At 42.4% G+C, this 24,411-nt stretch overlaps 1 protein-coding gene across 20 annotated transcripts in view; it reads left to right on the forward strand.

Annotated features, from left to right (window-relative positions):
• Positions 1-15,244, forward strand: part of LOC106561386 (protein-methionine sulfoxide oxidase mical3a) — a 159,862-nt gene extending 144,618 nt beyond the window's left edge. For 12 of the 20 annotated variants that reach the window (XM_045688313.2, XM_045688314.2, XM_045688318.2 and 9 more), the window contains 4 exons: positions 8,272-8,550; positions 12,459-12,558; positions 12,741-12,814; positions 13,042-15,244. In XM_045688313.2, coding sequence (XP_045544269.1) covers positions 8,272-8,550; positions 12,459-12,558; positions 12,741-12,814; positions 13,042-13,226 — 638 coding nt within the window. In that variant the 3' untranslated portion in view covers positions 13,227-15,244. Of the gene's footprint in view, positions 1-3,422; positions 3,474-8,271; positions 8,551-12,458; positions 12,559-12,740; positions 12,815-13,041 lie in introns of all 20 variants that reach the window. The other 8 variants (XM_014125295.3, XM_014125297.3, XM_082957322.1 and 5 more) reach the window with 4 other exon arrangements.
• Positions 15,245-24,411: the final 9,167 nt, after the last annotated feature.

Here is a 24,411-nt window from a genome sequence, read left to right on the forward strand (position 1 = left end):
GACCAAGGCCCTTCTCCCCCGATTCCTGTTTGGCTGGGAGGCCAGCTCTAGGAAGAGTCTTGGTGGTTCCAAACTTCTTCCATTCAAGATTGGTGTAGGCCACTGTGTTCTTGGAGCCCTTAAATGCTACAGACATTTTTTGGTACCCTTCTCCAGATCTGTGCCTGTTTTTGCTTTGTTATTATGGGGTATTGTGTGTACGATTGATATATATATTTTTTATTTAATCCATTTTAGAATAAGGCTGTACTGTAACAAAATGTGGAAAAAGGGGTCTGAATAACTTCCGAATGCACTGTAAGCCTACATCATCACACAAAACGCTGATTATTTTTGCTCCAAAGTGTAGGGGGTGACTGCAATATTAGTTACGACAGACAGAGAAGTTTGCAGCCTTCATAATATACATATTTTGGAATGTTCGTTCAAATTGCCACAGAGTTTTTATTCAGCTCTTCAGAAATATGAGGCAGAGACATAGCCAACATCATCATGGTTCAGAAGAGGGTGAGTAAAGAGTGAAATATGGAGGGGGAGTCAATGGTGGAAAAAGTACCCAATTGTCATATTTGAGTAAAAGTAAAGATACTGTAATAGAAAATGACTCAAGTGAAAGTACCCCGTCTAAAAGTATTTGGTTTGAAATTTTCTTAGGTATGAATCATTTCAAATTCCTTATTATGCAAACTAGACAGCACCGTTTTATTTTTTAAATGTATGGATAGCCAGCGGCACACACCAACACTCAAACATAATTTACAAACAAAGCATGTGTTTTTTGTGAGTCCGCCAGATCATAGGCAGTAGAGATGACCAGGGATGTTCTCTTGATAAGTGCATGAATGGACCATTTTCCCCTCCTGCTAAGCATTCAAAATGTAATGAGTAATTTTGGGTGTCAGGGGAAATATATGGAGTAAAAAGTACATTATTTTCTTTAGGAATGTAGTGAAGTAAAAGTAAACATTGTCAAAAATAGTGAAGTACAGATACCCCAAAAACTACTTAGTGTTTTTACTTAAGTACTTTACACAACTGGGGGAGTGTGAGCAGCAGCTACGTTAGAAAAATGAATGTTTGCGTAAAATAACACGTGCAGAACGTGATCTGGATCCTTAGCTTTAAGAAATAATTTTCCGTGGGGGCGTGGGCAAAAAACTCTGTATCCATAGCCACCGGCTACTTTTTAAATGTTGGGATTGGGGAATGAGTTTGGAGCTTTTCATTCAGTTTGTTGATGTAGTGTCCTAGTTGGGTGGAGATGATCCTCTTCAACAGTTGAATATGTTCATCTCTGTTTTGTGGTAATACATTTATGTAAGTTATATGCTAATTGTATGTTAATTACATTCTGGATCTGTAAATACAGAATCAACTCAAGCATTCTCAAGTACTGTTACTGAGGGGTTATTATCTATGTACCACATTTCCTCTAAACGTGCATTGACCTCCTTTTATGTAGAAAAAGTAGCTGTGATAGCACCAATTCTGCTTATCTTTCTTGCTTGAGAGTATCCAAATTATCCTTTTACAAACCTATGCTTTTCACAAAACCAGTCGCCCAGGTTTAGCAGTGAATGAAGGTATATTCTTAAATTTGTAGAAATCCTCATCTAAGTTCATCTTGTATCTAGATATGCAGTGTCTAGATACTGGTGGTATCTCTTACTCTGAAACAATAAATTCACACTGTGCGACACAAGGGACTATCACAGACATCACAACTTTCACTCAGTGATGAAGTCATTCTTGTTTACTGTAGAACATTACACAATACAATGCTATGGTTTCAAGGCATGCAAAATATAGCATAAGTAGATACAATTTTGTAAGTCTCAAAATAATCTATAATTATTGGTAACCTATGTGAACTACACAAACTGGTGAGTGCTCGCTTATAACATACAGTTCTTTCAGAAAGTATTCACACCCCTTGACCCCCCCCCCCCCCCCCCCCCCCAATAATAATAATGTTACAGCTTGAATTTGGATTAAAATTGATTAAACTGAGATGTTGTGTCACTGGCAACACACAATACCCCATAATGTCAAAGTGGAATCATGTTTTTAGATTATTATTTTTTGCAATTTAACAAATGAATAAAAAATGCAACTCTTTGTTATTGCAAGCCTAAATAAGTTCAGGAGTAAAGATTTGCTTAACAAGTGACAAATTAAGTTGTACGGACTTACTCTGTGTGCAATAATAGTGTTTAACATGATGTTTTAATGACTACCTCATCTCTGTACCCCACACATACAATTATCTGTAAGGTCGTTCAGTCGAGCAGTGAATTTCAAACACAGATTCAATCACAAAGTCCAGGTAGGTTTTACAATGCCTCGCAAAGAAGGGCACCTATTGGTAGATGGGTTAAAAAAAAGAAGCCAACATTGAGTATCCCTTTGAGCATGGTGAAGTTATTAATTACACTTTAGATGGTCACCCAGTCACTACAAATATGTCACTACAAACATACAGGCGTCCTTCCGAACCACTCAGGAAAAGCCGCTCAGGGATTTCACCATGAGGCGAATGGTGACTTTAAAACCGCTACAGATTTGAATTGCTGTGATAGGAGAGAACAGAGGATGGATCAACAACGTTATTAGTTACTCCACAATACTAACCTAAATCACAGAGTGAATTTTCTCTCAAGTGGACTTTAACCTCTCTGTCGTCTACACTTTCAAAGGACTGTATAAGGGGACTTATTGTACTTTATCAAAACATTAGACTCACTGTAGTTAATACAACACCCGTACTGTACTCGAATTGTTTCTGTCGGTCATCGTCTGAGCTGCATGCGATTTGGAGAATGTCTTTGTGTTTTTCGACATAGATTTGTGTGTGCTCACATTGGATGTGTTTGTCCACATAGCCTCATATGGAAGGGTTTCAGTTCACCAAGACTGAATCCAATTGTGGCCAAAGGGCTACATTGCATTGATACATACATATGCTACGTTGCATTGATGTATTGGTATGATTACCAATCAAAAGTGGGAATACTACTGTACATATAAGACATCTTAACCCACTACACCCTTGTGGTTGATATGGTGTATGCCTACTCTAAAGCATCACTCTATCAGATGAGTGAGTCACAGGTACCGTGACACTCCAGACCTGGTGTTGCCTCACACACACATAGTTAATGTCTCATACACAGAGGCAGTACGCAGCCATACAGGAAATCTATGTAGCCACCCTATCATTACGGAAAAGTCCATGTAGTAAAAGCCAATATGTGTTCTTGACTGCATATGTATTGTGGCGAGTACTTGTGTGCATGTTTGAACTGTGTGTGGTTGTGGTGTGTGTGCAAGCATGTGCATGACCTTCTTGTTGCAGATTGGTGTTGCCCAGTGGAGGCTGTGTGTGTACAATAACTCATATCTCTAATATATCCCTGTTGTAGACTATTGGGGAGAGTCTAATTACACTGAAATCATGGACTTGCATCTGGGCGGTATGTATTTCAAATCTGTCGCTTCCAAATAACTAACAGCTAACCCACCTATCTGTCTTTCCCTTCTATAGTACTGGTCTGGAGCTTGTTTCCTTTTAGCTACATCCCCTGCTGCGGCAGTAGCCTGCTCACCCTCAGATCCCTCCAGTATCACTTCTAATAGACACGTAGCACACACAGTCAGAAAGATCACACACCTTTTTTCTTATTTTCTTGTTAAGATCATTTTCACACACTCTTTGATCATTTTAATGTTAACTTCACTGCATTGATCACATCAGTGGTTCCCAAACTGTGGGGCGTTAAACATACTCTTGAAAGTTGTAATAGTAGAATGCGCAAGGTGTCATTTCCAAATTAGGTAGTACATCATCAGTTCCTCTTGTCATGTCAGTCACTGTATACCTTACTTAGAAAGCTATTTAGAACTAGTCAGAAATGTCCAGATCAAGTAGCCCATGTCAGCTAATGTTTTTTTTGTTGCCCATAAATATTGTTGTAATTTTTTGGGTCACAAAATGTATAGAATTGCAAGAAAATTTGCTTTAAAACGGAACAATTTTCTTTGCACCACATGGCAAAATGTGTAGAATTGAAGGAAATAGACATGGCACTTGCACGTTATGTTCCCCAATGCTGGAAGGGGGCCCCAAGTGGAAAAGGTTTGGGAACCCCTGGATTACATAATAACATCTATGCATTGGAATAGTGTACAAGTATAATAACTATGAACGCATTGAGTAAAAAACACACACATGCTAACACATAACACACCTATTTATGATAATGTTAAAGTAGAACCACACACACACCCACTTACCCAACTGGAAAATAGTGCACCCTGCCCCTTACTGACCCCAAAACTCCTAACTAAACTCCTGGCCCTTGACTAGCCTTAGAACTGTGATGCTGTATCCCTGTAGTCCCAGCTCTGCTGCTGCTGTATCCCTGTAGTCCCAGCTCTGGTGCTGCTGCTGTATCCCTGTAGTCCCAGCTCTGGTGCTGCTGCTGTATCCCTGTAGTCCCAGCTCTGGTGCTGCTGCTGTATCCCTGTAGTCCCAGCTCTGGTGCTGCTCCTGTATCCCTGTAGTCCCAGCTCTGGTGCTGCTGCTGTATCCCTGTAGTCCCAGCTCTGGTGCTGCTCCTGTATCCCTGTAGTCCCAGCTCTGGTGCTGCTCCTGTATCCCTGTAGTCCCAGCTCTGGTGCTGCTGCTGTATCACTGTAGTCCCAGCTCTGGTGCTGCTGCTGTATCACTGTAGTCCCAGCTCTGGTGCTGCTCCTGTATCCCTGTAGTCCCAGCTCTGGTGCTGCTCCTGTATCCCTGTAGTCCCAGCTCTGGTGCTGCTGCTGTATCCCTGTAGTCCCAGCTCTGGTGCTGCTGCTGTATCCCTGTAGTCCCAGCTCTGCTGCTGCTGCTGTATCCCTGTAGTCCCAGCTCTGGTGCTGCTGCTGTATCCCTGTAGTCCCAGCTCTGGTGCTGCTGCTGTATCCCTGTAGTCCCAGCTCTGGTGCTGCTGCTGTATCCCTGTAGTCCCAGCTCTGGTGCTGCTGCTGTATCCCTGTAGTCCCAGCTCTGGTGCTGCTGCTGTATCCCTGTAGTCCCAGCTCTGGTGCTGCTCCTGTATCCCTGTAGTCCCAGCTCTGCTGCTGCTGCTGTATCCCTGTAGTCCCAGCTCTGCTGCTGCTGCTGTATCCCTGTAGTCCCAGCTCTGGTGCTGCTGTATCCCTGTAGTCCCAGCTCTGGTGCTGCTGCTGTATCCCTGTAGTCCCAGCTCTGGTGCTGCTGTATCCCTGTAGTCCCAGCTCTGGTGCTGCTGTATCCCTGTAGTCCCAGCTCTGGTGCTGCTCCTGTATCCCTGTAGTCCCAGCTCTGGTGCTGCTGCTGTATCCCTGTAGTCCCAGCTCTGGTGCTGCTCCTGTATCCCTGTAGTCCCAGCTCTGGTGCTGCTGCTGTATCCCTGTAGTCCCAGCTCTGGTGCTACTGTATCCCTGTAGTCCCAGCTCTGGTGCTGCTCCTGTATCCCTGTAGTCCCAGCTCTGGTGCTGCTGCTGTATCCCTGTAGTCCCAGCTCTGCTGCTGCTGCTGTATCCCTGTAGTCCCAGCTCTGCTGCTGCTGCTGTATCCCTGTAGTCCCAGCTCTGGTGCTGCTGTATCCCTGTAGTCCCAGCTCTGGTGCTGCTGCTGTATCCCTGTAGTCCCAGCTCTGGTGCTGCTGTATCCCTGTAGTCCCAGCTCTGGTGCTGCTCCTGTATCCCTGTAGTCCCAGCTCTGGTGCTGCTGCTGTATCCCTGTAGTCCCAGCTCTGCTGCTGCTGCTGTATCCCTGTAGTCCCAGCTCTGGTGCTGCTGCTGTATCCCTGTAGTCCCAGCTCTGGTGCTGCTGCTGTATCCCTGTAGTCCCAGCTCTGGTGCTGCTGCTGTATCCCTGTAGTCCCAGCTCTGGTGCTGCTGCTGTATCCCTGTAGTCCCAGCTCTGGTGCTGCTGCTGTATCCCTGTAGTCCCAGCTCTGCTGCTGCTGCTGTATCCCTGTAGTCCCAGCTCTGCTGCTCCTGCTCTTCTGACTCTCCCATACCTGCACTGTTGCATAACTCCCTGTAATATACGTGTCTGTGCTGAAAAGCAGTGTTTGGTCTTGACCCCTCATAGCTGTCCTATTCACATTGTGTGTGCATCCAAAATGGCCTATTCCCTATATATTGCACTACTTTTGACCATGGCCCGATATTGCGCACTACTGGGTACGGGCCCTGGTCTAAACTAGTGTCCCATACAGGGCCATTTGGCTCTGGTAAAAAGTAGTGCACTACATAGGTAATAGGGTGCCATTTTGGATGCTGCCTGTGATTGTCCAAAAGAGTCTCTGTATTAGTGACCCAGCGTGGATGTGGTGTCTTGACTGTCTGACTGTCCCGCTCTCTGTGATGATGATGTCGTTGTCACCCGTTAGACAGGAGATGGTGTGGAGTGTTGTAACACTGGAAAAATATATCTGGTCACTGTCCCCCAATAGTGTGATCACATTCACTATGGTTCCTCACTATGTGGTTTATAGACCCTCGGTACAATTGCATGCAACAATTTATAAATGTTTCGTTTCTTGAGTAAAGTTAGATGAGGAACCGATTGAAGGTAAGTATTTCTGGAATTGAAGAAAGAGAGACACCATTGACACTTGGTTTGATCTTCCAAACTGAATGCAGTGTGTGTCTGGTGGTCTCAAGCTTCTGGGCTGTGTGGAGGACAAGGTATGCATGGTCGGCATTCTGCAACTTTGGCCTGATACAGTGTTACCCTGTGTGGTGAAGTCAATTGGACTGGCTTCCATCTAGGTGGCACTGGCCAAATCATGCTCTGAAACACAGGCTATTGCGGGAAGCAGCATGGCTGTGCTGTGTGTGCAGCAGCCCTGCAGGGGGTACTAAAAGCTAACAAAGGAAACTGCTGTCATGCTCTCGATTTTGGCCAGCAGGGTTGGCTGCAATGACACATCTTATCTATCACTCCATTTACAACCATAATCACCTCAAATAGGCACGCTAGTTTCACAATGATTCTCAATGATTTGGTACTTTACATGCACATTCTAATCAATCACTGTGGTGTTATGAGCTATGAGGCAGAACCATTGCACTTTAAAATCTCCCAGCAGTGAGTGTGTGTGAGACAGCCTTTAAAATCTCCCAGCAGTGAGTGTGTGTGAGACAGCCTTTAAAATCTCCCAGCAGTGAGTGTGTGTGAGACAGCCTTTAAAATCTCCCAGCAGTGAGTGTGTGTGAGACAGCCTTTAAAATCTCACAGCAGTGAGTGTGTGTGAGACAGCCTTTAAAATCTCACAGCAGTGAGTGTGTGTGAGACAGCCTTTAAAATCTTACAGCAGTGAGTGTGTGTGAGACAGCCTTTAAAATCTCCCAGCAGTGAGTGTGTGTGACACAGCCTTTAAAATCTCCCAGCAGTGACTGTGTGTGAGACAGCCTTTAAAATCTCCCAGCAGTGAGTGTGTGTGAGACAGCCTATCTTGTTTGAGTGGAGAGTTATTATGATTCTACTGTGATAGTCTCTTGTGGTTCATTTCACCAGCATTCCATTCTCTCTGCGCTCTTTCACCCAAGTCTCAGACTGTTGAGTACATTGTGTGCATTTCCTGTTGTATCGGTGTGTGACAGGGTATGACACCATCCCCTACTCATCGTTTGTCCGATACACTCTCTGATAGAAGGCTCTTCTTCGTTGAGAAACTCAATAACTTTATCTCTCCTCTTCACTTTACAGTTTGTGCCTAGTACTGTGTTTCTCTACTCACTATATCCGGTAGACAGTATGACCTCGTTATATGTGAGGACTTTCTCGCGGAGGTTCACACGCATTTGCACAAAAATGCTAATTTGCACTTCAAAAGTAGCCACAACGTCAACAAATACAAGTTATGTTTACCTGGGAGAGCTGAAATATTTTCAAAGATGGAATAACTAACTCTTTCCCGCTTAGATGATTTATCTTCTATTTCTGTAAATCTCAAGTGATGATGAATAAAAATCTGTTTTTATTTAGATGAATCTAATTTGCAGAGCATTGTCAACACATTACACAACATTGGTATTGTGAAGGCTCTTGTATCACCCCATAGAGCTCTATGGACACAAAACAGTTTTGCTGAGTTTGAGGAGTATTATTCGGAGTCCATCAGATGAAAGACGAGGATTATTCCCCTGTTCTTTCCAGCCCTTTGTGTTTTCACTCTCCTTTTTTTCACCTTCTCTGACCCCACACAACTGATCTCTCTCACCTCCTCTCTACAGGTGCTTTCAGTTCTTCCTCCTCCCCCTGGTGCTCTCATTCTTTTAGATTTTTCTCCTCACTGTTCTTTCTTCCTCATCTTCCCCCCATCTCTCCCTCCCTCCTACACTTCCTCTCACGCTTTATGTCCTCTACACTTTTTTTCTGTCTATCACTTCTTCCTCCTCTTCCTCCACCTCACTCCTTGGCACTCTTTCCCTATGTTGTGGAAGTAGTTGAGCCCTTTGTCGGGACCCCTCGCCGAAGACCTATCTCCTTCTGTCCCTGCTGTTCCTCTGAAGGTAACGTAACCTATTGCCTTGCCTGCTGCTGGCTGCTTCAGGTTACCACAGCAACCGACCGCGGGGATCCACGAAGCAGGGCTCCTCCCCCCGGTCTCCTGAAACTCCTCTCCCTCACCCCCCCCCCCACCCCCCCACCTCTTCCTCCTCCTCTCCCTGTGTGTGTCCAGGCTCAGTAGATTTCCCCAGGATGTCACCGTTCGCTATCTACCATAGTTGTATCACACTGAACATTACACACATTTATGTAGACATTTGTAAACTGGAACGGTGTAGATGAGAAAATAAGGACAGGACATGTCTATGCGACTTTTGGTTTGTTGAGTTGAGGATACTCCGAAACCTAGTGCACACCGTCGCCAATAGTATTTTTAAATGGTTTATTTACTGTCTTGAATCAACAATGTAACATGGACGCTTCTATAGACCCCTCCTAGATGAATTTGCCCTTGAGATTTACAGTCTCAAGCAGAAACATATTAGAAAGCCCTCAACCCTGGTTAACAACCCAAGTAAGTAAACAACTATTGTGCACACATTTTTCCATCATTCCAAGAGGCTGCAGCTAAAGGGGAAACTACTCTGCTTCATTGTGTGTTTAATCAAAAGCATGTCCTCTGTTTGCTGTAAAACTAATGGACATGAAAAACCATCTATCTCCCACTACTGAGTGGTGTAGTCTCTCTATAGTGTGTGAAAGCTGCCTGACAGCCTCTCTCTCGACTATAGTGTGTTACAACTAAGACTGTGTGTGACAAGGTTTTGATAAAGAGAGCGATAGTCCTACAACTTGTGACACATCTCAGTTTTGCATATTCTATCAATATACAACATTCTGGATCATCTGGTCTACTGTCTCTAACACATGTATGTCTGTGTGAAACTGCTTGAGAAGCCTTCTGATCAATGTAAACAAAACATGCCTGTGTGTGTTCTGTGCGATCTGGTTTTCAGGCTGGATGTGTGTTATGTTGTTAACTGTGGCTCTTCTCTCCTGTGATCTTGGAACCTGGGCTAAGGGTGGTGGACGAGGCGCAAAGAAAGAAAGAGAAAGAGAGAGGGAGAGGGAAAAGCAAGCACATTGTTGGATAAGTTAGCATATCCACCTGTTTCCATCTCCTCTTTGTCCTGTCTGAGTTCCTCCGTCTGAGGAACTCCGCTTTGCCTCTCTGTCCTTGTCTGTTAATCAGCGAAAGCCGGCAGCAGCACCCGAGAGCACAGCCATTCGATTTATGTGTGTACTGTGTTTTTCCTTTTCGTTTTGCAAGACACTCCACCACTCCAGCTAAGTACGTCATGCTGCATCAATGGTTTGCCCCCCAGTGTCTCATTGAAACCGCTTGGCTCCCACCTACGTGCGACAGATGAAAAATGCTAGCAGACTTTCTATAGCATAGCATGGACTGGCCACCTTTACAGTGGCACAAGGGTAAAAGTTATTTGGCCGCTGGCCCTTGACTGCAGTAATGCATGCCAAATACCAGTAGAGGCCTCTCTCTCAGGCAGATCTAATAGGGGAGTATGATAGCTTCACTATTGGTCTAAATGACAGATCGACGCCATCATCTGACCCAGTAGTAGAAGCTATAGGGAGAATTAAATAATTCATAACACATGTTTTTTGAAACCGCTCTGTATAAATAGGATCTGACAGGATCCTTTATTTCTACTGGTGGTACATTGTTGCATGTAGGGATGTAGAACTTCCATAGAGATAAACTCTTCTGGTGTTTTATCTCTGTGTAGAACTTCCATAGAGAATAAACTCTTCTGGTGTTTTATCTCTGTGTAGAACTTCCATAGAGAATAAACTCTTCTGGTGTTTTATCTCTGTGTAGAACTTCCATAGAGAATAAACTCTTCAGGTGTTTTATGTCTGTGTAGAACTTGTGTAGAACTTCCATAGAGAATAAACTCTTCTGGTGTTTTATCTCTGTGTAGAACTTCCATAGAGAATAAACTCTTCTGGTGTTTTATCTCTGTGTAGAACTTCCATAGAGAATAAACTCTTCTGGTGTTTTATCTCTGTGTAGAACTTCCATAGAGAATAAACTCTTCAGGTGTTTTATGTCTGTGTAGAACTTGTGTAGAACTTCCATAGAGAATAAACTCTTCTGGTGTTTTATCTCTGTGTAGAACTTCCATAGAGAGAAACTCTTCTGGTGTTTTATCTCTGTGTAGAACTTCCATAGAGAATAAACTCTTCTGGTGTTTTATCTCTGTGTAGAACTTCCATAGAGAATAAACTCTTCTGGTGTTTTATCTCTGTGTAGAACTTCCATAGAGAATAAACTCTTCAGGTGTTTTATCTCTGTGTAGAACTTCCATAGAGAGAAACTCTTCTGGTGTTTTATCTCTGTGTAGAACTTCCATAGAGAGAAACTCTTCTGGTGTTTTATCTCTGTGTAGAACTTCCATAGAGAGAAACTCTTCTGGTGTTTTATCTCTGTGTCGAACTTCCATAGAGAGAAACTCTTCTGGTGTTTTATCTCTGTGTAGAACTTCCATAGAGAGAAACTCTTCTGGTGTTTTATCTCTGTGTAGAACTTCCATAGGTTTCCCTGAGTACAACGTCCTGGGTACAACGTGGTGGAATAGACCACGGATTTCTGCCCTGTCCCCCTACCTATGGCCCTCTCCGTAAGGGGGACACAAACAGTGGTAGGAGACGACAACTGCTCTGAACATACAGTGGTCCTCTGTAGCTCAGTTGGTAGAACATGGCGCTTCCAACACCAGGATAGTGTTTTTGTTTCCCGGGACCACCCGTATGTTAAAAATGTATGCAGGTGGGACTAAATGGCATATATACTGAACAAAAATATAAACGCAACATGTAACAATTTCAAAGATTTTACTGAGTTACAGTTCATATAAGGAAATAAATTAAAATGAATTCATTAGGCCTTAATCTATGGATTTCACAACTGGGAATACAGATATGCATCTGTTGGTCACATATCTTTTTAAAAAAAGGTAGGGGCGTGGTTCAGAAAACCAGTCAGTATTTGGTGTGACCACCATTTGCCTCATGCGACACATCTCCTTCGCATAGAGTTGATCAGGCTGTTGATTGTGGAATGTTGTCCCACTCCTCTTCAATGGCTGTGCGAAGTTGCTGGATAGTGGCGGGAACTGGAACGTGCTGTCGTAAAATGCCGATCCACAGCATCCCAAACGTGATCAATGGGTGACATGTCTGAGTATGCAGGCCATGGAAGAGCTCCATCAAAACTTGCGACATCTGTGGCCTTGTATTTGTTGTGTGACAAAATTTCACATTTTAGAGTGGTCTTTTATTGTCCCCAGCACAAGGTGCACCAGTGTAATGATCATGCTTTTTAATCAGTTTCTTGATATGCCACACCTGTTAGGTGGATGGATTATCTTGGCAAAGGAGAAATCCTCACTAACAGGGATGTAAACAAATTTGTGTACAAAATGTGAGAGAAATAAGCTTTTTGTGCTTATGGAACATTTCTGGGATCTTTTATTTCAGCTCATGAATCATGGGACCAACACTTTACATGTTGCGTTTATATTTTTGTTCAGTGTGTTGTTATTGATTATTATTATTACAGTACAGTAGCAAGGGCATCTGTCTCAGAAGTTAGTGATACACAAACTCTCAACTTTGAAACACCTGTTTTTCCCGCGCATTTTCCAAAGTTGAAATCTCCTCCACTTCATCTTCTGTGAGGCATACGGCAAGACCATCCCGACCCCTGGTCAACAGTCCGGCCCAGCCCGGCCCATCATCCCCACTTCGCCATCCATTCCCAGAACAAAGACGTCTTGGCTTGGCTGTCATTGCATTGCCTGTGTCAGTGTCTGCATCAGACCCACCTAAAGCCTCCTCTGCCCTGCCGTTTCCCTCACTGCCCTTTCTTTGTTGCTTCTTCTTCCAGGGATGGGAAAAAAGGACGACCCCAAGCTCATGCAGGAGTGGTTCAAACTGGTCCAGGAGAAAAACGCCCTGGTGCGATACGAATCTGAGCTGATGATATTGTGAGTTAACCATTATTATTCTTTGTTATAGGCCTACTGAAGGTGAACTCTGTATCTAAGGTGCTGTAACTAAAGGTAGATAGACATAATTTAGACAGACTGGAGACATCATTTAGACGTGAGACATAATTCAGGGCCACAGGTGTAAAGTTGGGCCGTAAGTCTATCTTTCTGTCCCCCAGTGCACGAGAACTGGAGCTGGAGGATCGCCAGAGTCGACTGCAGCAGGACCTGAGGGAACGAATGGCAATTGAAGGTAAGGACCGGCAATTTTCAATTCAATAAATCTTTATTTTCCCCCAAGGGCAATTCGTGTGCAGCATAAAAAATATGAAAGGTACAGGACCATGGGAAACAACATTCATGGTTTCATCAAATCCTGATTACCTCAGAGTGAGACACTTTTTTTCACTTTCCTCTCCATATATGAGTTCTCTACTTATCTGTCCCTCTTTCTCTCTTTCATCCCCCTCTCCTCCTCAGACCACCTGAAGACAGAGGTGGAGCTGGCACAGGAGAAGCACATCCTGAATGAGATGTTGGAGGTGGTGGAGCAGAGAGACTCCCTGGTAGCCCTCCTGGAGGAGCAGAGGCTCAGTGAGAAGGAGGAGGACAAGGACCTGGAGTCTGTCATGCTTTCCAAGGGCTTCAACCTCAACTGGGCCTGAAGAGGAGAGGCTAAACTCACCATCCACCGTAACTCAGATAATACACTACCCCTCCTCTGTGTCAGGGCTCAGTGAAGGCCCAACCCACGGTCTCATGCTTGGTCCCAGATAACCCAGCAGAGAATGTGTGCAGAATGGAGTTGTCCCATTACGGCTCCTCTGTTGGAGCAGTCTATAATGTTTACATATCTACCCTGCCACCAGCCAGGCATCATTACCTCCAGTGATATATCCCTTCATTATCAAATCACGGTAGGAGGACCAACTACAGCCTGGACTTTCTCAGAACTTCAGAAGTTCTTCTGGAGTGGTTCTCCAGAATGGGGAACTATTTTTTATTATTTATTTTAATCTCAAACACGCAAAGGGAAGAAAGAGGTTAGGTCCTGCTGATGTAAAGGAATTCAATGTATGATACCTGTTTCAATGCACTACATGTGTAGAACACGACATATTAGCAAAGCGGTGGTTTTAGATGAGGGTAGGCCCTTGACCTATTGACTGTTACAGGGTTTCTGTGGGAAGGGGAGGAGTGGTCTCTCTCATTCTATCAGTCTCAACCTAACCTCATGACATACACTACTATTGTGACTGCTGACTGCAGAGGGACATCCTCTGCTTTAGCTGCCTTTCACTCCAATTACACTTTGGCTTCCACATTCTGAGGAGCCAATAAGGACGAGACTCTAAAAGTCCCATCATTTTTTTGCACAGAGATTCACCCGAAGAGTCAACACTAAGGATCAATGGAATCTGGTCACTTGGTTGTTTTGTATTTATTAGCTTGGTTTTGATAGAGAACCTGAATTAACTGTTTTTGGTATTTTCCGTGTTCACGGAGGAGAGTGCCTGAACTGGAGGCTCGACGGATTGCACATGTGCTCTCTTTATAACATTGACTGCAAGGAAATCAACTGAAAACTCCATCACCAAGAAGCCATTGTGTAAGGGGTGGAGGCTGCTGCAGGCTCAGAAAAATATCCTGCGTTACATTGTCTTTGACTCTGAAAGTTGTGCTGGTGTGAATAGTTAACTTGTAGCATAGATTCATTGACACATGTCCACTTCAGCAAGCAACCCACTTGACACATCTCTTGGTGTCCTAGTTCTGAGTGATCATGTGGCTTCTCCATACCATGCCATTCACCATAAATCACACTGATATTTCATTTTATAATCAGTAGCCCTTATTCTATATTAATTGGCATATACCATGAAATGTCCTCAGTGTAGGTTAAACAGTGAAGAGAACAACATTAGGGGCAGTGTCTTATTGGGCTTACACAGTATAAATGCATCGTGTTATCATAATACCATAAGTGAACTGACATCACTAACTGGTGTCATGAGACACTTGCGTCAGTGGATATCCTTCAATATCATTGTTCTAAACCACAGAACTCTGGCTTCGCTACCCCTGGAGCTGAGGTACATGACCTGCTTTGACGCAAGATGCCTTTTTCACTTCTGTTTTAATATTTTAGTTTTCTTTTTAGGGTTTAAACTTTTATGTATCCCACCAGAGGTACATTTCTATTTTGTGTTTTTTGGTAAAATCCTTTCATACAACTACAGGTTGTCAGACAGCAGTTATGAGTAGAAGTGGAGACAGGAATGTTGCTCTAAACCACTTCTATTCTGTTTGGCATTTGACCTTACTAGCCTTTCTGCCAAACTGTAAATCTTTGGTTGGTCACAGTTTTATATATTTTTCTGTATTGATAGATACACAGAGTGAGCATTTGTGTAAGAATTAAACGGAGCTGTGAATACAAAAAAGTTACATCATTTCAAGGCTGGTTTAGATGGTGTGTGATAAGTTTGACAGATTTTATTGATATTTATAAACATGTGTGCAAAAATGTATCATATGTAAAGAAAAATGAATCCTCATTTTTAAAACTGTATGTTGACACACACGACAAATATGTAAATGCTGCTTCATTTAGCCCAAATGCATAGGGTGTTGGATGTATGCTGAAACGGCAATAAAGCAATGCAGTTGTTCATTTAGAAAAGCATGTCTCCTTTTATGGGTAGGCTTCTGTATAAACTTACTACAACTATAACTTTATGATAGAAATGTGAATATTCACCTTAATGACTGTCCTGCATAGTAGGCTACCCACTGTCAATTCCACTTATTTGGTCTATTCCAGAACTAGCACACCTGATGAAAAGCTGAGCTTGATTATTTGCCCAATTCAAACCAGGAGTGCTTCTTTTATGGCATATTAAATAAGTGCATCTGTCTCAGAATCTTCCCAACATGACAGTATGTGTTACACGAACCTGGCGACAAATTAATTAAAGGACTTTTTCACTTTTACTGTACGACAAGGGCAAAACCTGACATTTAGTTTCTTCACACACTGACAGATTTGATCCACTTGCCGGTTGAAAACTCCACTCCGATATTTCTGTGTATCCAGTATTCCAGCGGGGCCATATCTGTAACAAGGGGTGGATGTCTGCAGACAAGACAAAAAAGTTTTTAGACATGCAAGACAGCTGAGCAGAAAGGATTGCATCTTGTTTCTGGGACTCTCAGGTAAGATGACCAATGCTGCATGGTATGCATTGCATTGCATAGTATTTGTTTAAGTTCAGTAGTCCATAATAATATATTATAAGGAATAAGTAGCATAAGCTACTGCGGTGATTGTTTGGCCATGCCAAATTCCCAACAGAGGTTTACAGCTGCTTTACAGTTGATAGCTACATTTTACACCATTGCAGTGGCGACCCTTCATTCAGGGCAGCTGGGGCTTGCCTGGTTTTCATGTTATTTTGGCATTAATACGTGTCACATATCAGTATGCACACAATGTCAAAATATATCATTGAATTAATAAAGCCGCGTAGAAACATGGTCTCTCTTTTGTTTTCCTGAGTAAGGCAGCTCCAAAATGCAGGTGTTTCAGCCTAGCTCAATGTTTTTTTGTGGTGGGGCAAGCCAGCAGAAAATATGGAGCTGTGATTGGCTCAGTGTTCTGTCACTCATGGGGACACTACGTCACTGCAAAGTCTAAGAGGAGACCTCGAAAATTCTGGCCCTTTGGGTGCTGCCATAGAGTTACAGAAGTGCCCATCCAAGAAGGCTCAAGGTCGTTGGCCACAAATAATGAATCAAGTCAACAATCTACTGGCAAATCCTTTTTAATCCTTGTCATATGAAGAGAAATTATAGATAAAATATATCTGTGCTCATTGGCCATTGGACATAAACATTACACAACAAGTTGGAAATCGCAAATTCAACGAGTGGTTTGGAAGGAATCAGTGACAGTGGCAGTGTGGTCCCAAATCTCGGATTTTAAGGGGCTGTTTTCCAAGTTTCAAATGATATACATTCAACATTGGCCATGCTGTAAATAAAGCATGATTTGTGCCGTGCTCAAAACAACTTAACTCAGAACTGTGAAAACTTGACTTCATGGAGTTCAAGACAACTGGGAAGTCGGGAATAATTGAGCTCCGACTGGGAAAATACATTTTGAACGGTCTTTCAACTCGGAATTGTAAATCTGGCCTCCAGTTGTTTTGAAAGCACCATAAATCCAGAGAATGCCAGACTTTGATGACAAAATTTGCCCACAAAGGTTGTATACTGTAGCTAAGAAAGTGTATGTTGTACAGTAGGCCATCATTGTAAATAAGAATTTGTTCTTAACTCACTTGCCTAGTTAAATACAATTTTAAAAATTGTAAGATATTAGTAGCCCATGTGCCTCATCCTAATAATTTGGTCTATTTACCCATCTTCATTTTGCCTACTGTTCTGACTTGGTGATGCACACGTAGCCTATAACCTGTTCTAGGAAAATGTAATCATCAAATATTGTAAGAGCTTTCATTGTCTGCTTATACAGTGGTTCCTCCTTTAACAGTTGCGTCATACTGCGGCACACCCTGCATGCTGCTGCAGCATTCTGTGGCACGTCATTTAATTGTCAGCCATTTCTTCTGTTACTGCAAGTTATTGCTAGTTTGACCATCAGAGAGCATCTTTGAGAAGCATTTGATAGTATTCCGTATAGCATTAACAGAGAATTTAAAACCTATTTTTGTAATAATTCTTGATGCACAACCGAGTATATGGGATTGATTTTAAGAAATTTGGCTTAATTAATTTGATTAATATTATAGCGTTTCAATCAATGACGTCACTCGCTCTGAGAGCTTGAAGTAGTTGTTCCCCTTGCTCTGCAAGGGCTGTGGTTTTTGTGGAGCGATGGGTAACGATGCTTCGAGGGTGGCTGTTGTCTATGTGTGGCTGTTGTCTGGTTCGAGCCCAGGTAGGGGCGAGGAGAGGGACGGAAGCAAAACTGTTACACGGGCACCATTTTAATCAAGAGACTCTCCTCTTTGTAATTATGTAAGTCTGGGCAGCGAGCTCGTTTGTCATCGATCGCTAGACCAGAAATTGTATTTTTCCAGTTTTGTCCGACGACCAGATTGTAGTGGTTAAATAAAAAGGGATACATTTTTTATGGAATTCTAAGCATCACTCCAGTCAAAACAGGTTCTGCGAACGTTCGATTACATTCATTTGCTATGGGCTCGCGCTAGTGTTCCAGTTTAGCCAACGTTCTTAAGCCGCTATGACTCGTTCTATTGTCCAGCCTATAGATAGCCAGAGCGAATTTACGAAAGCACTCAAATGTCCATTGAGAAAGCACAATGACTATACCATTGAGCTAAGCTAAGAATGACGAGAATAATCAAGTCAATAAACGTTGGGTATTTAGATAGCCTATAGATAATATACTGGCAAGTTTGATGTATAACTACTAACGTAAGGCAGCTAGCTAACATACCGGTACATACTGCTGAAATGATATGCTATGTTGTTCGTAAGGACAGCGTAGCTAACATATTGTTAGCCAACATAATGTGTAAGGTAACTTATTTGAAAAGTCATCACTTTATTACATTGAGTAGCAAGCTACCCCTTCGTCGTCAGGACAAATCTGGTCTGTGATAGGAGAGGGAGGGGTTCACACATAGCTCGGCTATTAGACAATTCTTTAGTAAAGGTTGAATAGTCTATTGTTCAGCTATTAGCCCTCCTTCACAATATCCAATGATAGGCGTGGCGCGAATTACAAATTCCTCAAAAATACAAAAACTTCAATTTTTCAAACATATGACTATTTCACAGCATTTTAAAGACAAGACTCTCCTTTATCTAACCACACTGTCCGATTTCAAAAAGGCTTTACAGCGAAAGCAAAACATTAGATTATGTCAGCAGAGTACCAAGCCAGAAATAATCAGACACCCATTTTTCAAGCTAGCATATAATGTCACAAAAACCCAGAAGACAGCTAAATGCAGCACTAACCTTTGATGATCTTCATCAGATGACACACCTAGGACATTATGTTATACAATACATGCATGTTTTGTTCAATCAAGTTCATATTTATATCAAAAAACAGCTTTTCACATTAGCATGTGACGTTCAGAACTAGCATACCCCCCGCAAACTTCCGGGGAATTTGCTAACAATTTACTAAATTACTCACGATAAACATTCACAAAAAGCATAACAATTATTTTAAGAATTATAGATACAGAACTCCTCTATGCACTCGATATGTCCGATTTTAAAATAGCTTTTTGGTGAAAGCACATTTTGCAATATTCTAAGTACATAGCCCAGCCATCACGGGCTAGCTATTTAGACACCCGGCAAGTTTAGCACTCACCAATATCAGATTTACTATTATAAAAGTTTGATTACCTTTTGTTGTCTTCATCAGAATGCACTCCCAGGACTGCTACTTCAATAACAAATGTTGGTTTGGTCCAAAATAATCCATCGTTATATCCGAATAGCGGCGTTTTGTTCGTGCGTCCCAGACACTATCCGAAATGGTAAATCCGGTAATATTCCATTACCGTACCTCGAAGCATGTCAACCGCTGTTTAAAATCCATTTTTATGCCATTTTTCTCGTAAAAAAGCGATAATATTCCGACCGGGAATGTCCATTTAGCTAAACAGAGGAAAGAAAACAAAGCTTTCGGTCGACGCGGGCACGAGCCTGAGTCTCACAGTACTGTAACCACCCACTACCCAAACGCGCTACTTTTTTTCAGCCAGAGCCTGCAAAGCCACAATTCAGCGTTTTGCCGCCTTCTGAGAGCCTATGGCAGCCGTAGGAAGTGTCACGGGACAGCTAAGATCCTCACTCTTCAATAAACAGAGACAAGAAGAACGACACCTTGTCAGACAGGCCACTTCCTGCATGAAATCTTCTCAGGTTTTTGCCTGCCATATGAGTTCTGTTATACTCACAGACACCATTCAAACAGTTTTAGAAACTTGTTTTCTATCCAAAGCCAATAATTATATGCATATTCTAGTTACTGGGCAGGAGTAGTAACCAGATTAAATCGGGTACGTTTTTTATCCAGCCTTGAAAATACTGCCCCCTAGCCATAACAGGTTAATTAAAAAAACCTTAAGATGTCAGCTGCTAATTTTCAGATTTACACCACATAAACACAGCCATTTTCACTTATCTGTTGCTGCCAACTCATGATTTCCCTGGGGGTTAGCCTTGCAATAACCAAGTGGTGAGACACATAGCCCTCTATATTTAAATGTTTCAGGTACACTCCGATAGGTGTCTGCATCACATACAGTATCTTCTATTGACATTATCTTCTATTGCTTGTCCTCATGTGTCTGTTTTTCAGCATAAAGTACTCTGTAGCAACTTAGTGTGGACACCAGGTGAGACCACACACACACGATAAGTCTCTCTTCTTCACTTCATCCCTCTCCCCCTTCTCCCTAAATCCTCTAGGTTATATCAGCTGTGTTGGTGAACCCCTACCGCATCTGAACTGGCTGACACAGAGGGCACAGCATGATCATAGGTGAGAGGTCACTTGGTCTGGTCAACAGGAAGTATTATTAAAGAGATGCTTTACATTGAAATACAGACAGAGATGTAGTAGTACCAGAGTTAATGATCCAAGGTCAGTTTTGCATTTCACCTCCGGATGATTATGATGACTGACCGTGTTAGAATAAAAAAAACAAGGCTTAATCATGCTCTCTCTCTATCCATCTGTCTCTCGTCTGCAGGTATGTTATGATGTGAGAGAGGAAGCCAGTCCCGTCATTGTCACCTCACCTGCTCTTAAGATAACCTTCGGGCCAACTGGGAGCCCAAGGCTGGTTAGGAGACACCGCAATTGTGATGAACTGAGAGAAGATTTTGGTAGCACTGTAATTCATGAATCATATGCTGTCTGCCGCTGTTCTTACCTCTTTCCCTTTCTGTCTTCTACACCTCTCTCCCCACCTCGTCTTTCTTCCTTGTTTTATAATGCACACCATATGTGCATTGAAGTACAGATTGAACTTGTATTTATAATATTGCAATTATCATAATTATAGTGCATTTATGTATTTATGACACCTGGATAATGAACTTATTTCAATAAAGCATTTCACAGTCTCCACTGGTTGAAATGAACTGGCTCATTGAAATACTATCCTGTGTCCTCAGATGAATGCAGATGAAGGGAGTTAGATATGCTTAGTTCTTTTTCTGTATATATGAATTACAAATCAATCATGTTTCAATGTGTAATCATTGATGTCCCAGGAGCAGGAGTGGTTAACACTGTTGAAGTGTATAATTGTAATACATACATGCAGAAATAGCATCATTCAAATAATGGAGTTTGATATGACTGAAAAATAATGTCTCAGAGATTCATACCTGAACCGCACCTTTATTTGCCAAGGAAGAGTACATGATCAGTGAATATATTCAATGTACAGGCTACAATGTGGGAATCTCATGCGTGGTAATAACTACAGTACATGTGTATATAGGACTTGCATCCTTGGCACAATAAAGTTATTATATTCTACTCTATCCATAGGCTTCATTAATGCCTTTCAGACTTGAAGTTGATACAACAACTATGATAGCTGAGGTTCATAGATTGGTATGAATATTAGTTCAGAACCTAACATTTTAGGGTCCACAGACAGATCGGCTACATACTGTAGATAGCTACACATCCATAGGCATACAGTTATTTTTATCCTCCACTACACAATAAGCAAGTAAATAGTTAGCAAGCTATGTTACTTCATCTGCATTGTAAGGCAAGCTTACACAATTGTACATTCAATTTTGCTGGTTTTCTCAGGAGTCCCTAAAACATTGAACAACACGAATTACAAATTCATTCTCCTAACACTAGCTAGCTGGCTAATGTTAGCTAGTCAGATAACTTGCTAAATAGCAATTTTCGTAAATTTACTTTATGACAAAAAAATATGCACAAACATTTGTCTCTATATTAACATATTACTCTTAATTGTACATGTTTTGCTTGACTCGTTATGCCGTTATAACAACTTACATCTGGTTCCACCGTAATGTTTTGTCAGCCATCTTTGTGGAAGAACGCCACAAGGCAAGGGTGGCTTGCAGCAAAATTTGCCACTCAATATGATTGGTCATATAAAAACCTTGGGACACAAATGCATAATGAGTGCTCTAACTCCCCCTTGTGGTGGTCTGGAGCAATGAAGCCGTGACGCTGGGTACCTCTAAGTCCCGCGGTGCAAGTTCGCAGCTTTTTAAAGGAGGAACCACTGTATGCCCCCTTTATTTACCCTACGGTTCTGACTTGGTGTACAGGGAGAACACTGTAAGAACCGCCCATGTTCTGAATTCTGCCGCTGTGCATTTCAAAAGTGTAGTGTCATTGCTGGCAGGCATCGCACTTAAAAAAAAATTTACATGCTAAAATCGATGCTGCAACATTGTCCCGTCTTTATCGATAACATTGTGCACACAAGCATAAAAGCATGACAACAAGCTACATTGGCTACTGTAATGTTTGTAGGCTAGGCTATGTTATCGAGATAATAAACTATTTTCTATTGCAGTAGACTCAATGCAGTGAAGGTGTCTGTCGGCAGTACACACTAGAATCCCAATTGACATCAAAACTCTCCTGAGGCCAACAGTTTATAATTTCTTCTCAAGGTAAGAACAGTTGTCCAAAGAGGACATATGAATAAAACAATTATTCCCTTATGTCAAGATCACAACTTATTTATCTCATGATCATGACATAACAAAAGTTGTTTTGTCAAGATCACGAGATACTTTTTATTATCACGCATCATCCATTAATTTGTTCAGATGCACGATAACCACCTCATCAAGGAGCCATGTGATTGCTATGCACTCATGGGGCATTTAAGCACTGAACAATGCCTAACAAGCAGCCCTGTCTCCCAGGATGTGTGACCCCCGAAGACCACAGCCAGTCACATGCAGTCTCTATGGGTGTGCCACAGGGTTCAATTCTCGGGCCGACTCTTCTCTGTATACATCAATGATGTTGCTCTTGCTGCTGGTGATTCTCTGATCCACCTCTACGCAGATGACACCATTCTGTATACTTCTGGCCCCTCTTTGGACACTGTTAACTAACCTCCAGACGAGCTTCAATGCCATACAACTCTCCTTCTGTGGCCTCCAACTGCTGTTAAACGCAAGTAAAACTAATTGCATGCTATTCAATCGATCACTGCCCGCACCTGCTCGCCCGTCCAGCATCACTACTCTGGACGGCTCTGACTTAGAATACGTGGACAACTACAAATACCTGGGTGTCTGGTTAGACTGTAAGCTCTCCTTCCAGACTCACATTAAGCATCTCCAATCCAAAATTAAATCTAGAATCGGCTTCCTGTATCGCAACAAAGCATCCTTCACTCATGCGGCCAAACATACCCTCGTAAAACTGACCATCCTACCGATCCTCGACTTTGGTGATGTCATCTATAAAATAGCCTCCAACACTCTACTCAACAAACTGGATGCAGTCTATCACAGTGCCATCCTTTTTGTAACCAAAGCCCCATACACTACCCACCATTGTGACCTGTACGCTCTCATTGGTTGGCCATTGCTTCATACTCGTCGCCAAACCCACTGGATACAGGTTATCTACAAGTCTCTGCTAGGTAAAGCCCCGCCTTATCTCAGCTCACTGGTCACCATAGCAGCACCCACTCGTAGCACGCTCTCCAGCAGGTATATCGCACTGGTCACCCCCAAAGCCAATTCCTCATTTGGTCGTCTTTCCTTCCGGTTCTCTGCTGCCAATGACTGGAATGAACTGCAAAAATCTCTGAAGCTGGAGACTCATATCTCCCTCACTAGCTTTAAGCACCAGCTGTCAGAGCAGCTCACAGATCACTGCACCTGTACATAGCCCATCTGTAAACAGCCCATCTATCTACCTACCTCATCCCCATACTGTATTTATTTATTTATCTTGCTCCTTTGCACCCCAGGATCTCTACTTGCACATTCATCTTCTGCACATCTACCATCCCAATGTTTAATTGCTATATTGTAATTACTTCGCCACCATGGCCTATTTATTGCCTTAACTTACCTCATTTGCACTCACTGTATATAGACTTTTTGTTTTCTTTTGTTCTACTGTATTATTGACTGTATGTTTTGTTTGTTCCATGTGTAACTCTGTTGTTGTATGTGTCGAATTGCTATGCTTTATCTTGGCCAGGTCGCAGTTGCAAATGAGAACTTGTTCTCAACTAGCCTACCTGGTTAAATAAAGGTGAAATAAATACAAAATATATATAAAAATGCAAGGAACAATGCAGCTAACTTGGCTAGTCTTGTTATCAATGCTAGTTGTTAACTTGTATAACTGATACTTTTATAATTATAAGGGACACATTTAATGTTATGTGGATAATATTTACATTTACAATGAGTGAGCTCCACTCCTGACAGGTTGATCAGATTCAATTTCAGCCTCAGAGCTTGATCAGATTTGAAAGCAGCCTCAGAGACTGATGTCAGGATGCTGACTTGTAGGCTGTTTCATAGGTAAAGCTCCTTGCAGGCAGATTAGCTGTCAGCGCTTTATAGGCTGATGCGTATAATCCAAAGGGGGTGAAGTCTATTCCAGGCAGGCTGATCAGATTCAATAGTAGCCTCAAAGGCTGATAAATCAGTATGCTGCCTTGTAGGCTGTTTCATATCTAAGGCTCCTTGCAGACAGACTACAAGGCAGCCTCCTGATTTATCAGCCTCTGAGGCTGCTATAGAATCTGATCAGCCTGCCAGGAATAGAGCGCACCCACTCTTGAT

Source organism: Salmo salar, chromosome 10 (assembly GCF_965601325.2).
Source record: "Salmo salar chromosome 10, fSalSal1, whole genome shotgun sequence".
Classification (NCBI taxonomy): domain Eukaryota; kingdom Metazoa; phylum Chordata; class Actinopteri; order Salmoniformes; family Salmonidae; genus Salmo; species Salmo salar.